Genomic DNA, 16,577 nt, shown 5'->3' on the forward strand with positions numbered 1-16,577 from the left:
CTGTGCTTGGTCGTTTGGCGGGCTATGGTCGAATGCATGGCAAATTTAAGGGTGTACAGTAGCGCGTAGCATCAACCAACAATCCAAAAGTTTGGTATTGACGCGAGTCACTAGTCTAGGTCATCACGCAAGGTGGCAGTGCGCCCGCCTGGTCGCAAGCCCGCCCCGAGCTCACTTCCGAGTCCGAGCCGTAGCTTGAAATGTTGGTCGTTGGGGTGCTGGCACACTGTGCCAGCATACAAATATCAAGTGTGTGTAGTTATATGGTGCTGGCACACTGTGCCAGCATACTAATACCAAGTGTTTAGATGAATGGGGTGCTGGCACAGTGTGCCAGTATACAAATACCAAGTGTTTGGATGAATGGGGTGCTGGCACACTGTGCTAGTATACAATTATCAAGTGTATTTGACAAATGTCAAAACTGGGTGCACCCTGAGTGTCCAAAACTCAAGTTTTTGGCCACCCAGGGTGCACCCAGTTTTGACATTTGGGATCCAGTTTTGTCGGCAAAAGTTAAAAACCACCCAGTTTTGACATTTTCCCATAAAATTACTGTACACTTCAGATATTATACAAAGTGATTTTTCAGACTAATCGGATGACATATTCTTCAGTTATCTGTCCCACTGCATTACACAGCACAAGTCACTCATCTCTTAAAAATAACATCACGACCAAACAGTATTCAAATATTTTTCGATTTAAAGCTTTCGTGACTGCAGGGATTCATCTTCTTGTTTCTTTCGGTAAAGTCACGTAGAAGGGAAGTAATAAAATAATAAAAATAAAACATAATAAAACAATTCTCACGACGTTTCGGCTACAACGCAAGCAGCCGTCCTCAGGTGAAGAATGAGACACTACCAAACTAGGAGCTTATATATAAGCTGCATTGGGGGTTGAAGAGCGCCTTAACAAAAAGAATGTGCATGTGAAGAGGGATTTAGCATATTCATGGAAAATGCGTAGGCGTTGGGCGGGGGGGTGTCAAAGTCATATTATGCCCATGCATTATGCAGGATCAGCAGCAACCAAGGGGGGTGCAGGGATTAGCAGTAACAAAGGAAAGGAATGTTAATGATATGTAGCTGCAGTTACTCAACAACACGTAGAAAGCTAAAGTATAAACTACATAAAAAACTAAAGTATAAACTGCATCGCACCATCAGTATACTTACTATACTCTATAATAAGCTGAGTTACTAACAGCAAGTAATACATTACAATTTTACCTCGTAAAAATTCTATAATATGCTTCCATCTAAACCTTATTCTCTTACATCACACGAGCATATACCGTACTATATACTGCCATAGATAAACCCAACAGTATATAATTTAATGTTGGGTTTATCTATGGCAGTATATAGTACGGTATATGCTCGTGTGATGTAAGAGAATAAGGTTTAGATGGAAGCATATTATAGAATTTTTACGAGGTAAAATTGTAATGTATTACTTGCTGTTAGTAACTCAGCTTATTATAGAGTATAGTAAGTATACTGATGGTGCGATGCAGTTTATACTTTAGTTTTTTATGTAGTTTATACTTTAGCTTTCTACGTGTTGTTGAGTAACTGCAGCTACATATCATTAACATTCCTTTCCTTTGTTACTGCTAATCCCTGCACCCCCCTTGGTTGCTGCTGATCCTGCATAATGCATGGGCATAATATGACTTTGACACCCCCCCGCCCAACGCCTACGCATTTTCCATGAATATGCTAAATCCCTCTTCACATGCACATTCTTTTTGTTAAGGCGCTCTTCAACCCCCAATGCAGCTTATATATAAGCTCCTAGTTTGGTAGTGTCTCATTCTTCACCTGAGGACGGCTGCTTGCGTTGTAGCCGAAACGTCGTGAGAATTGTTTTATTATGTTTTATTTTTATTATTTTATTACTTCCCTTCTACGTGACTTTACCGAAAGAAACAAGAAGAGTATTCAAATAAACCGAGTCATATCTTTTCCTCCTCGATAGAAACCCAACGACCATCAACTGCAACAACAATGCAAGCCGAAAACCGTTACATTCTTTGACATCGGTCAAACCAACGCGAGTAAGAGAGGAGTGGCTTTCGGGAAACTCCCAAATTTAAATGTCATGTATGTAAAAGTTATTTCGCACCGTACGTAGCCAACCATGCAATCGGAGTTGCGGGGGAAGGAGAACAACCCAAACACAAAAAGCAATTCTAAAGAAATTAGTTTTCTTTTGAGAAAATGCACTTTCATAGAAAACCCATAGAGATACAAAGAATTATAGACTCAAAGAGAAATGTTAATGACAAGTCACATTAGTGTGATTGTGGCCATGCAACCAAAAGCTATGGAGTGTAGAATACTCAGAGACACAAAGAGATACATTAAAGGCAAGCAACAGTAGTAATATTGTGTCCATGCAACCCAAACTATGGACTTTACAGTAGACTCGTAGAGATACAAAGACTCTGCCACAAAGAGATGCAGAGCGATTCAAAGCGATACATTAAAGACAAGCCACAGTAGTGCAACTGTGGCCATGCAACCCAAACTATGGGCCATATATAGTGAACGATTGTGGTCTGTACTCCTTCATTGGAGGAGGAACAGCCAAACTACACGAACTCTCTCTCCTGAAGCCCTCTCGTCAAGGCATGTAGACCTCGACATTGCGATGTAGCTCCTAAACCATATTGGCATCTTAAAGCAAGAATATAATACTGTGTGTTCAGTAGTGGTACCATATTCATTTTGCCAATCCACTATTGCAGGGGTCGGCAACCAAAATTACAAGAGCCATATTTTCGAATTCGGTAAAAAACTCAATATTTCAAGAGCCGCAATGCATGTGAATACGTCTACAGACGGTGATCCTTAATAAGTAACGTCACGAAACGGCTTCGGAGCCACAGGTTGCTGACCCCTGTACTATGGTAATCCACTCGAGTCTACTTACATTGAGAGACAACATGAATGGGCACGTGAATGAGTGATCACATGAGGGTTAATGCCACCATGGAGCAGGGAGATGTCATCTCCATAAGTGATCGATTGATGAAGCAGAACATTGGAGCCACATTTGCAAATATATTCTGTAACTTTGATCCTTACCCGTGTACCATCGATTGTTACATTTCAACGTGCAATTTATTCGAGGGAACGTGTGTTGTCTTCGTGTGGTCTGGGACTGTTGTTGTTTTGCTGCCTTGCTCCAAGCTTGCATTTGGTGTAGAAAAATTGGCAGGAATTGATGTACTTGTGCAACTTGTAGTTATACACTTTATTTATATCTATGTGTTTCGTGACTTGCTTACCTTTTCCCTACTTTGCACTTCTATAATTTTTTTGTAACCCACCAACCCGTCCCTTCTGCATATCTGTGAAAAAAGAGCTTCATCGCTCATCAGATTCCTCCTGCAGTCTAAGCAACGATTCTGATTCTGGAGTGGCAGACAACATAATGGGACGCGTTCGCCAAGGAGAGGAGATAGAGCGATGAAATGGGAGCAGGTGCAGGGCGGATCGTTAATATCACAGGGTCGCGAGACGTTTCGCTAGCCACTTGGGGAGGCCTGCATCCAGCAGTAGATTGACCATGGATGATGATGTTGTTATAAACGTCACGATTCTGCTGTGGCTCCTGCCCAACGCTTTAGAGAGCAGCAGCAGCAACACCTTATTTCGATACGCGTCAACTGCTCCCTTTTTAACATCATCTATGGGGGTGCTATTTGTTGCTGCCCGTTAGACTTGTTGGGCCTTTTGGGCTCGCCCGACGACTTTGTTCGAGTTACATACCCCACACACACACCCCACACACACACCGTACACATAATCCACACACCCCCCACACACCCCCCCCCCCCCCACACACAACAACAACCGCCATTCGCCACTAAGTGGCGGTGATGTCATCACGACGCTTGTGCCAGGCCATGTGCACCTTGAGTCCACGTGAAGTGTCGAACGCCCGCTGGCAGGAGGTCACGGGGTAGACCCAGGTGTCACGGGTCGACTGACTGAGATGACCGAGATGACTGGCTGATGCACCACCTGTGCCCCCTACTGTGCCAACTTGCTGTGCTTCAGCCACCCGGCGCGCCGCTTGTTGTTGTGAGCGTCGCTCCTCTGCCCTCCGTTGTTGGAAGGCGACTGCCTCCAACTGCCCAGTAGCGTCCTTCACGAGCCTCCTCCACAGAGGCCGATCTTGACACCGCTGGTACCAGTCATCGGCAAGTCCACTCAGCTCCACGTCCTCCTGTACCACATCACTCCATCTCTTCTCTAGCCCGTGCCGCGCCCGTTTAGCCCCCTCGATCCGGCCGAACAAAAGCTATTTAGACATACGGTGGCTGGGCATGCAGGCTACATGACCCAGCCAATGCAGCCTTGCCTGCCGGAGGAGCTCACCGATGGGACTTTGCCCAGATCTTTCAAGGATTTATGAGCTCCTCACACAATCCAGCCTGGTTAAACCCAGGATGGATCGTAGGCAGGCCAGCCTAAATGTTTCTAACCGGCGAAGATGCTCCATTAGGGGGGTCCGCGTTTCGCAAGCGTAGAGATAGGAGGGAATGACTGTGGCCGAGAAGACCTGAAGCTTCGTGCGGAGCGACAGACCATGTAGCTTCCACACAGCGTTATGCAACCGATGAAAAGATATTGCCGCTCGACTGATTCGGAGTGAGACCTCTGCTGTTAAACTGGAGCCGGTCATAAGCACACTGCCCAGGTATGGGAAACTCTCCACTCTCTCCACAACTGCCCCATCACCGATTGGGAGTTGTGTGGGTGGAGTGTCCGATGGTACAAAATACCCAGGCAGGTGCTTAGTTTTGGTTGGGCTGATGGTAAGGCCCAACCTCTTAGTGGCACGCTCCAGTCTCAGCAGCAGCGTCTCCAACTCCTCCTCTGAATGAGCAGCTATTACCAAATCATCGGCATACATAACGTGGTTGACCAATAGGGAGCCATCCCTTGATCGCACCCGGGCATCGATCAGCCTCCCATTATATCTGTACCAAATGGAAATTACCTCGGTACAACTATTGAAGGCTTCACGAACTACGTGGTCAAAATAGATGTTAAATAATGTGGGAGCCAGAGGACATCCCTGTCGCACCCCAAGGTGTACAGGGAATGGCTCTGACTCCCGGCCACGTAGTTTTACCCGGGCCCGCTCACCATCATGAAGGTCCTTAATGATTGTGAGCAGAGATTCAGGGACTTCGAAAGCACCAAGAACAACCTAGAGCCCAGGCCTACTGATGGTATCATAGGCCTTGGCCAGGTCAATAAAGCAGAGATGGAGGTCTTGTTGGAATTCCCTACACCTCTGCTGTAGCAGACGGACAGAAAATATGGCATCTGTCAGTGGCGGCTCCTGCAAAATCTCTCAGGGGGGTAAATGTCTGGATGATTGATAAGGATAAGGTCCACCCATGCAATGGATAAATTAACAGCTTAAGCATGTAAAGGCAACTTCACTTCTTTAATATTAATGAAAAATAAAGTGACTCTTACAATACATCTTGTTTGTTTCTATACTCACTATTAAAACAAACCACTCAAGTTTATTTTATTAAAGATTCCACTAGATTTTGATTTAAAACTTTCGTGACTGCAGGGATTCATCTTCTTGGTTCTTTCGGTAAAGTCACGTAGAAGGGAAGTAATAAAATAATAAAAATAAAACATAATAAAATTATTCTCACGACGTTTCGGCCACAACGCAAGCAGCCGTCCTCAGGTGAAAACCAGGTCCGTCGAGGCGACAGAGTCTGAATGAAACAGCACACGAGCTTGGAGCATATATATAAGCTGGGCGCCTTGACAAAGGAATTTGCATATCAAGAAGAATTTAGCATATTTATGGGAAATGCAGGAATGTGATTAGTACTGCATATGCATGTGCATTATGCAGGAGTAACAGCATCAAAGGGAGCTGCAGTTGCTGCTGCTGCTGCAGTTGCTGCTGCTGCTGCTGCAGTTGCTGCTGCTGCTGCAGTTGCTGCTGCTGCAGTTGCTGCTGCTGCTGCAGTTGCTGCTGCTGCAGTTGCTGCTGCTGCTGCAGTTGCTGCCTTATCCATTTTAATATAACACTATGTATTATTCTACCCACCCTAATGTGTATCACACTGCTATATATTTACTATACAATTACGACACCATACATTACTCTGCACACTGCACCATGTCAGTGAGTGGAACGTTGTGGCCGAAACGTCGTGAGAATAACTTGCGTTGTGGCCGAAACGTCGTGAGAATAATTTTATTATGTTTTATTTTTATTATTTTATTACTTCCCTTCTACGTGACTTTACCGAAAGAACCAAGAAGAAGATTCCACTAGGTGGCGATAAATTATATTGTTGGATGAAACGTGCTTACGTATGATGACGTAAGCACGTATGATGACGTTAGCACGTATGATGACGTAAGCACGTTAGGGCTTGCCCTCCCGGAAGCCATAGAGAATGCATTGGAGCGCCCCCGTTCGAAAAAAAACATATTTCAATGTAAGTCTATGGGGCCACTCGGGGCGATTCTCAGCCGGAGTGAAATCGCCCAAAAAGAGGCGGTACTCCACAGAACGTGACATGACGCTGATTGGACTATATCCAGAGGCTGCAGTGACGGCTAGCGTGACTCTGTGGTTGAATGACATTGGTGGTGCGTCGCCCAATCGCCCTAATGAAGAAACCGCCCCTGGCATCTGTGCAGGACCGCCCTTTCCTGAAACCGCTTTGGGGCTTCGCAAGCCTCTCCTCAGCGTGCCTAGCAAGGCTATTAAAATAATCCTTGCCAGGACCTTTCCCGGCACACTGAGGAGTGAGATGCCCCTGTAGTTGTTACAGTCTGTTGCGGCCCCTTTTCTTAAAGAGGGGGACCACCAGGGCATCCTTCCAATCCTGCGGAACCCGTCCAGTGGTCCAGACTGTTGTTATGCTGTCATATCGGGCAGTCTGTGCACAAACGCCACCCTCCCTCAGCATTTCAATTGGGAGATCATCTCTGCCCGGTGCCTTTCCTGGTCTCAGACTCCGGATCGCCTTCAGTACTTCCTCACAGGATGGCACCTCAGCAAGCCACTCACAGGGGGTGACTTCTTCCAATATTTGAGGCACCGCAGCCTCAGCAGGGTCATCCCCACTTTGTGCCATGATGTTTTCCTGGCTGAGGGATTTCCCCTCCCCCAGGACCTCACAGAAATGCTCAGAAAATCTGCAAACCTGTTCCTGGGGGTCGGAGATTGGATCCCCGTTTTTTCCCCTAATGATGGTAATCGGTGTGGCGCTGCAGGTTACTTTTTTGATGGAGTTAAATAGTGATTTGTGATTGCGGGCCACTGAGGCAGACTCCATCTCCTCAGCAACCCGCGACCACCACACCCCCCCCACACACCCCCCCCACACACCCCCCCACACACCCCCCCACACACCCCCCCCCCACACACCCCCCCACACACCCCCCCACACACCCCCCCCCACACACCCCCCCCCACACACCCCCCCCCACACACCCCCCCCCACACACCCCCCCCCACACACCCCCCCCACACACACCCCCCCCACACACCCCCCCCCACACACCCCCCCCCCACACACCCCCCCCACACCCCCCCCCACACACCCCCCCCACACACACACCCCCCCCCACACACCCCCCCCACACACCGCACACACACCCCGCACACCCCCCCCACACACACCGCACACCCCCCACACACCGCACACACACCCCGCACACACACCCCACACACACCCCCCGCCACACCCCGCACACACACCCCACACACACCCCCCCCCCACACCCCCCCCCCCACACCCCGCACACACACCCCACACACACACCCCACACACACACCCCACACACACACCCCCCCACACCCCGCACACACACCCACCGCACACCTTCTGAATGCGAAGTCGGCCACGTTGTATGCGGGGTACCGATCGGTAACGCCACGAGTCCCTTGCACTGCGGATTACACTCCACGCCCCGGGCCGCCTTTTCCTCCTCGCTGCTGCTCCTGTTGCTGCTGCTGCTGATGTTGTTGTTGTTGTTTACACACCGCACCAGGTACTGTACCGTACTTGTTTGAGGCCGAGTCGACCTAGAGGGAGCCTAGGACCGGTTCAAGGCCAACCACTTGGCATGAATGGCAGCCCTGGGGACTGGCGAAGAGGTGGCGGCGGTGTGAAGGGGATCGGGGTGATGTGAGGATGGGGGGTGATGGGGGAGGGGATGGGGGTGATGGGGGAGGGGATGGAGGTGATGGTTATGATTGGGTTGATAGAAGGATGGGGACGGTGATGAGGTGGGGAGATTTGCCGTGGGTCTAATTGTGGTTTTATCCTCGCGTTTGTAAAATGACATATGTTGTAGGAGAAAACATTTATTAAAAAGTATTTAATTAAGTAGAACGTATTGTCTATATTTAAAGTTTTGATGTGACGTCAAATTTCTCAAACCCCTCCCCCCTCGTCACACATCGTCACAAATGTCTGACCCCCCCCCCCTCCTAGGTGCGTGACGTCATTTATGGACGGCCCCCAGGACCGGTTCATACAATCGTCACTGCTGTTGGTGGCCGTGAGCGGGAATCGACATTGGTTTGTCGGGCTCGTAGCGCAGCGCACTAACCACTACACTGCCACTTCCCAGTATACAATGAATGTCACAACCCAACACACACGACTCATTCAGTGGAGCGCACACTCCACACAGCACCCAGATGTCGTGCCCGTGAGTTTCATGGAGTTCACGACGAGCGGAGTGCTTCTGTGTCTGCGAGATCGTTTCATATCCAAGTGTAACCTCGCCTAAAGTGTTATACGACATGCATATATATAACTAGTAAGACTAAGTTAGTAGTGTACGTTTGAACACAAATGGCTAAAATATTTAATGAAATAAACTTCCATACTTGGAACAATCGGTAGCGTGTCTGCTGTCCCTGTGACACTTCTATTATTCTACAATTTCACGTCCCGCTCTCACAACCTAGCCTCTCCTCTTCTCCTGGCTTAACTGCCTCTTACCTGCCCTTCAACTCCCTAACCTGCCCTTCAACTCCCTAACCTGCCCTTCAACTCCCTAACCTGCCCTTCAACTCCCTAACCCACCCTTCAACTCCCTAACCTGCCCTTCAACTCCCTAACCCACCCTTCAACTCCCTAACCCGCCCTTCAACTCCCTAACCCGCCCTTCAACTCCCTAACCCGCCCTTCAACTCCGTAACCCACCCATCAACTCCCTAACCTGCCCTTCAACTCCCTAACCTGCCCTTCAACTCCCTAACCCGCCCTTCAACTCCCTAACCCGCCCTTCAACTCCCTAACCTGCCCTTCAACTCCCTAACCTGCCCTTCAACTCCCTAACCCGCCCTTCAACTCCCTAACCCGCCCTTCAACTCCCTAACCTGCCCTTCAACTCCCTAACCTGCCCTTCAACTCCCTAACCTGCCCTTCAACTCCCTAACCTGCCCCTCAACTCCCTAACCTGCCCTTCAACTCCCTAACCTGCCCTTCAACTCACTAACCTGCCCTTCAACTCTCTAACCTGCCCTTCAACTCCCTAACCTGCCCTTCAACTCCCTAACCCGCCCTTCAACTCCCTAACCTGCCCTTCAACTCCCTAACCTGACCTTCAACTCCCTAACCTGCCCTTCATCTCCCTAACCTGCCCTTCAACTCCCAAACCCGCCCTTCAACTCCCTAACCTGCCCTTCAACTCCCTAACCCGCCCTTCAACTCCCTAACCTGCCCTTCAACTCCCTAACCTGACCTTCAACTCCCTAACCTGCCCTTCATCTCCCTAACCTGCCCTTCAACTCCCTAACCCGCCCTTCAACTCCCTAACCCGCCCTTCAACTCCCTAACCCACCCTTCAACTCCCTAACCTGCCCTTCAACTCCCAAACCCGCCCTTCAACTCCCTAACCCACCCTTGAACTCCCTAACCTGCCCTTCAATTCCCTAACCTGACCTTCAACTCCCAAGCATGCCCCTCAACTCCCTAACCTGCCCTTCAACTCCCTAACCTGCCTTTCAACTCCCAAGCCTGCCCTTCAACTCCCTAACCTGCCCTTCAACTCCCTCACCCGCCCTTCAACTCCCTAACCTGATCTTCAACTCCCTAAACTGCCCTTCAACTCCCTAACCTGACCTTCAACTCTCTAACCTGACCTTCAACTCCCTAACCTGCCCTTAAACTCCCTAACCTGCCCTTCAACTCCCTAACCTGCCCTTCAACTCCCTAACCCGCCCTTCAATTCCCTAATCTGCCCTTCAACTCCCTAACTTGCCCTTCAACTCCCTAATCTGCCCTTCAATTCCCTAACCCGACCTTCAACTCCCTAACCTGCCATTTAACTCCCTAACCTGCCCCTCAACTCCCTAACCTGCCCTTCAACTCCCTAACCTGCCCTTCAACTCACTAACCTGCCCTTCAACTCTCTAACCTGCCCTTCAACTCCCTAACCTGCCCTTCAACTCCCTAACCCGCCCTTCAACTCCCTAACCTGCCCTTCAACTCCCTAACCTGCCCTTCAACTCACTAACCTGCCCTTCAACTCTCTTACCTGCCCTTCGAATCCCTAACCTGACCTTCAACTCCCTAACATGACCTTCAACTCCCTAACCTGACCTTCAACTCCCTAACCCGCCCTTCAACTCCCTAACCCACCCTTGAACTCCCTAACCTGCCCTTCAACTCCCTAACCTGACCTTCAACTCCCAAGCATGCCCCTCAACTCCCTAACCTGCCCTTCAACTCCCTAACCTGCGCTTCAACTCCCAAGCCTGCCCTTCAACTCCCTAACCTGCCCTTCAACTCCCTTACCCGCTCTTCAACTCCCTAACCTGATCTTCAACTCCCCAAACTGCCCTTCAACTCCCTAACCTGACCTTCAACTCCCTAACCTGACCTTCAACTCCCTAACCTGACCTTCAACTCCCTAACCTGCCCTTAAACTCCCTAACCTGCCCTTCACCTCCCTAACCTGCCCTTCAACTCCCTAACCCGCCCTTCAATTCCCTAATCTGCCCTTCAACTCCCTAACCCACCCTTCAACTCCCTAACCCGCCCTTCAACTCCCTAACCCGCCCTTCAACTCCCTAACCCGCCCTTCAACTCCGTAACCCACCCATCAACTCCCTAACCTGCCCTTCAACTCCCTAACCTGCCCTTCAACTCCCTAACCTGCCCTTCAACTCCCTAACCCGCCCTTCAACTCCCTAACCTGCCCTTCAACTCCCTAACCTGCCCTTCAACTCCCTAACCCGCCCTTCAACTCCCTAACCCGCCCTTCAACTCCCTAACCTGCCCTTCAACTCCCTAACCTGCCCTTCAACTCCCTAACCTGCCCTTCAACTCCCTAACCTGCCCCTCAACTCCCTAACCTGCCCTTCAACTCCCTAACCTGCCCTTCAACTCACTAACCTGCCCTTCAACTCTCTAACCTGCCCTTCAACTCCCTAACCTGCCCTTCAACTCCCTAACCCGCCCTTCAACTCCCTAACCTGCCCTTCAACTCCCTAACCTGACCTTCAACTCCCTAACCTGCCCTTCATCTCCCTAACCTGCCCTTCAACTCCCTAACCCGCCCTTCAACTCCCTAACCTGCCCTTCAACTCCCTAACCCGCCCTTCAACTCCCTAACCTGCCCTTCAACTCCCTAACCTGACCTTCAACTCCCTAACCTGCCCTTCATCTCCCTAACCTGCCCTTCAACTCCCTAACCCGCCCTTCAACTCCCTAACCCGCCCTTCAACTCCCTAACCCACCCTTCAACTCCCTAACCTGCCCTTCAACTCCCAAACCCGCCCTTCAACTCCCTAACCCACCCTTGAACTCCCTAACCTGCCCTTCAATTCCCTAACCTGACCTTCAACTCCCAAGCATGCCCCTTAACTCCCTAACCTGCCCTTCAACTCCCTAACCTGCCTTTCAACTCCCAAGCCTGCCCTTCAACTCCCTAACCTGCCCTTCAACTCCCTCACCCGCCCTTCAACTCCCTAACCTGATCTTCAACTCCCTAAACTGCCCTTCAACTCCCTAACCTGACCTTCAACTCCCTAACCTGACCTTCAACTCCCTAACCTGCCCTTCAACTCCCTAACCCGCCCTTCAATTCCCTAACCCGACCTTCAACTCCCTAACCTGCCATTTAACTCCCTAACCTGCCCCTCAACTCCCTAACCTGCCCTTCAACTCCCTAACCTGCCCTTCAACTCACTAACCTGCCCTTCAACTCTCTAACCTGCCCTTCAACTCCCTAACCTGCCCTTCAACTCCCTAACCCGCCCTTCAACTCCCTAACCTGCCCTTCAACTCCCTAACCTGCCCTTCAACTCCCTAACCTGCCTTTCAACTCCCAAGCCTGCCCTTCAACTCCCTAACCTGCCCTTCAACTCCCTCACCCGCCCTTCAACTCCCTAACCTGATCTTCAACTCCCTAAACTGCCCTTCAACTCCCTAACCTGACCTTCAACTCCCTAACCTGCCCTTCAACTCCCTAACCTGCCCTTCAACTCCCTAACCCGCCCTTCAATTCCCTAACCCGACCTTCAACTCCCTAACCTGCCATTTAACTCCCTAACCTGCCCCTCAACTCCCTAACCTGCCCTTCAACTCCCTAACCTGCCCTTCAACTCACTAACCTGCCCTTCAACTCTCTAACCTGCCCTTCAACTCCCTAACCTGCCCTTCAACTCCCTAACCCGCCCTTCAACTCCCTAACCTGCCCTTCAACTCCCTAACCTGCCCTTCAACTCACTAACCTGCCCTTCAACTCTCTTACCTGCCCTTCGAATCCCTAACCTGACCTTCAACTCCCTAACATGACCTTCAACTCCCTAACCTGACCTTCAACTCCCTAACCCGCCCTTCAACTCCCTAACCCACCCTTGAACTCCCTAACCTGCCCTTCAACTCCCTAACCTGACCTTCAACTCCCAAGCATGCCCCTCAACTCCCTAACCTGTCCTTCAACTCCCTAACCTGCGCTTCAACTCCCAAGCCTGCCCTTCAACTCCCTAACCTGCCCTTCAACTCCCTTACCCGCTCTTCAACTCCCTAACCTGATCTTCAACTCCCCAAACTGCCCTTCAACTCCCTAACCTGACCTTCAACTCCCTAACCTGACCTTCAACTCCCTAACCTGACCTTCAACTCCCTAACCTGCCCTTAAACTCCCTAACCTGCCCTTCACCTCCCTAACCTGCCCTTCAACTCCCTAACCCGCCCTTCAATTCCCTAATCTGCCCTTCAACTCCCTAACCTGCCCTTCAACTCCCTAATCTGCCCTTCAACTCCCTAACCCGACCTTCAACTCCCTAACCTGCCCTTCAACTCCCTAACCTGCCCCTCAACTCCCTAACCTGCCCTTCAACTCCCTAACCTGCCCTTCAACTCACTAACCTGCCCTTCAACTCTCTAACCTGCCCTTCAACTCCCTAACCTGCCCTTCAACTTCCTAACCTGCCCCTCAACTCCCTAACCTGCCCTTCAACTCCCTAAACTGCCCTTCAACTCCCTAACCTGACCTTCAACTCCCTAACCTGCCCTTCAACTCCCTAACCTGATCTTCAACTCCCTGAACTGCCCTTCAACTCCCTAACCTGCGCCTCAACTCCCTAACCTGCCCTTCCACTCCCTAACCTGACCTTCAACTCCCTAAACTGCCCTTCAACTCCCTAACCTGCCCTTCAACTCCCTAACCTGACCTTCAACTCCCTAACCTGCCCCTCAACTCCCGAACCTGACCTTCAACTCCCTAACCTGCCCTTCAACTCCCTAACCTGCCCTTCAACTCCCTAACCTGCCCTTCAACTCCCTAACCTGCCCTTCAACTCCCTAACCTGACCTTCAACTCCCAAGCATGCCCCTCAACTCCCTAACCTGCCCTTCAACTACCTAACCTGCCCTTCAACTCCCTAACCCGCCCTTCAATTCCCTAATCTGCCCTTCAACTCCCTAACCTGCCCTTCAACTCCCTAACCTGCCCTTCAACTCCCAAGCCTGCCCTTCAACTATCTTAACGGCTTCGACACGCAGTGTCTCATCGGCGGAGTCAGGCTTGTCTGAATCAAATCTGAACTGTCGGATGTCACAGGCAAGGTCCCCAGCCTTTGCTAGCTATGGGTCTCCTGCTTCGAGGAAAGAGCGTGTATTGGTATGTGTACGCATAAACTATACTCTTGGTTCTTTCGATAAAGTCACGTAGGTATAAAATAAAATAAATAACGTTTCGGTCGCAACACAAGCGTCCGTCATCAGGTGAGAGAGCATGATCTGCTGCTGAGGCAGCTGAGGCAGCAGATCATGCTGAGACAGCAGATCATGCTCTTTATTTTATTTTATACCTACGTGACTTTACCGAAAGAACCAAAGAGTATGGAATTCCTGCCGTCACGAAAGCTTCAAATCAAGATTACGTATATACTGTATATTTATTTATAGAGACTTGCTTACCGTTTCTCTGTTTTGCATTTATATATCTTCTTTGTTTGTTGATGTAAATGTTTGACCTGCTCCTACTGGACATCTGTGAAAAAGAGCTACATAGCTCATCAGATTCCTCCAGTTTAAATATTCTGATGTCTTGTTAAAGCAGCTCTAATCCGCGGTGGCGATATGTTAACTCCCTCGCCTGGTATGCAGGGTTTGATCCCGATCCTGACGCCTGTACATTTGGCGTTTGCATGTTCTCCCGGTGGTCGAGTGGATTTTTCTCCGGGACTTTCGGTTTACCCCTCCACATTTAGAATCAACATCAGGCGTTTAGAATATTTGGCTACAATCAATTTCCACATGATAAGCCACTTAGTTGAGCTTTCATTTGTGGCCAGGTCGCTTCTGACAAAGAACTATATAGTTCAGTGCGCCTTACCTGGTAAAATATTTTTTAAAAATTCGCTTTTATAGTTTAGTTTGATTTCTCTCAAAGCCGACCATAGAGCCGATTGATCCACAGAGTCAAAAGCTGCCTTCAAATAAATCTAAGCCACATGCAATGGGCGGTCGAACTCACGGTGCAGTTCGGCAAGTAGGCGGAGTGCAAGCACAGCATCCATCGTAGATCGATCACAAGCCTCACAGCCCAACTAATCACCCGGTCTGTTTACAGCTAATGAAAAACAAGTGTTGGACATTGCCATTTCCTACAGCGAGCCCCGTTCCTACAGCGAGACAGAGCAAGCCTAGCCATATAAAACCATTTAAATGCTGTACGTCATCGCAACCAGCACCCAGTCACAACACTCTCACGTTTACTTGATCATCACCCCGACCTCCTCATGCGACCAAAGACAATCATCTCCCTTATAGCCTGAACAGACGTTTGGGTCAAGTGCTATCAGCGAGAACATATTCATTACCAGCACGGCGCACGAGGGGGTAGGTGACCAGCACCACGCCCGGTCGCATTTGTCCCCTGGTGGCGATGTTTACCCACCACACCAGGTACTAATTTGAGGTTGAGTTGACCTAGGGGAGGAGGTCAAAGAAACCCGGTTCTGATAATCGTGGCCGTGAGCTGGAAATGAACTCGGGCGCCGCGCAATGCGGAGACCCCTGCACTAAACACGTACAAAGATAGGGATCTGCATATAGCCTGAACAGACTCTTGAGGCAACTGCTGCTACTAATTTTATTTTAACAGGTAAGGTCCACTGAGCTAAGTGAATTGGCAACAAATGGTAGCTCAACGAAGTGGCTTATCATGTGTTTATAGTAATCAAATACTCTAAACGAATGTTGATTCTAATTGTGGAGGGGAAAACCGGAGGACCCGGAGAAAAATCCACGTGGAGAGACGGAGAATATTGCCACAAATAATCTCAACAAAGTAGCTTTTTAGTTAAAAAATTCATAGAAGCCAAATGCTCCCAACGTATGAGTCTAAATGTGGAGGGAAATCAGAAGACCTGGAGAAATACCCATGTGCCCGCGGGGAGAACATGCAAACTCCAAATATACATCAGCAGGCGTCAGGGTCGGGATCGAACCCACGCCCTCCTGCATACAAAGCGAGGGAGTTAACATCTCGCCACCACGGCGAGTGCTGTGAGCAAGCACCTCGGAGGAGGCCGGGTACCTGCACACAGGTGTTGGCAGGGTACCTGCAGGGCTGACTCTGCTGCCGAGGCCTCCTGATCGCTGCTCCGTCCACGTTCCATGGCGCCGCTGCCTCGCGCGAGTGAAGCGAGGCTGCCTCTGGGTCCCGCGGAGTGAGCAGGGTGAGCCGTCTCTCACCGTCCCACGTCACTCGCCGCGGAATGTGCCCCAAGGCTCTTTGGCAGTCACTCCGCTCACGCACAGGGTGGTGGTGGTGACACTTTTGCCTCACAACCAGAAGCACCTGAGTTCGATTCCTCACCTGGGTGCCTTTCTCTGTGCTAAGTTTGTTTGTTCTCCCCCTGTTCTGTGGAGTGTATGTTCTCTTTCCGTTCTGTAGAGTGAGGGAGTGGAATGTGTGTGTTTTCCCCTGTTCTGGTGAGCGTGAATGGACTTTGTGTGTTCTTCCCCTGTTCTGCAGTGAGAGTGAGTGGAGTTTGTATGTTCTCCCCCTGTTTTGTAGAGTGAG

At 50.1% G+C, this 16,577-nt stretch overlaps 1 protein-coding gene across 5 annotated transcripts in view; it reads right to left on the minus strand.

Annotated features, from left to right (window-relative positions):
* Positions 1–16,206, minus strand: part of LOC133345798 (uncharacterized) — an 87,836-nt gene extending 71,630 nt beyond the window's left edge. For 4 of the 5 annotated variants that reach the window (XM_061556780.1, XM_061556781.1, XM_061556779.1 and 1 more), the window contains exon 1: positions 16,114–16,206. In XM_061556780.1, the coding sequence (XP_061412764.1) occupies positions 16,114–16,170 (57 nt within the window). In that variant the 5' untranslated portion in view covers positions 16,171–16,206. Of the gene's footprint in view, positions 1–7,900; positions 8,063–16,113 lie in introns of those variants that run through there. The other variant, XM_061556782.1, reaches the window with a different exon arrangement.
* Between the last annotated feature and the right edge of the window lie 371 nt (positions 16,207–16,577).

This window comes from Lethenteron reissneri, chromosome 23 (genome assembly GCF_015708825.2).
Source record: "Lethenteron reissneri isolate LAM-NWPU_2019-01 chromosome 23, ASM1570882v1, whole genome shotgun sequence".
Classification (NCBI taxonomy): domain Eukaryota; kingdom Metazoa; phylum Chordata; class Hyperoartia; order Petromyzontiformes; family Petromyzontidae; genus Lethenteron; species Lethenteron reissneri.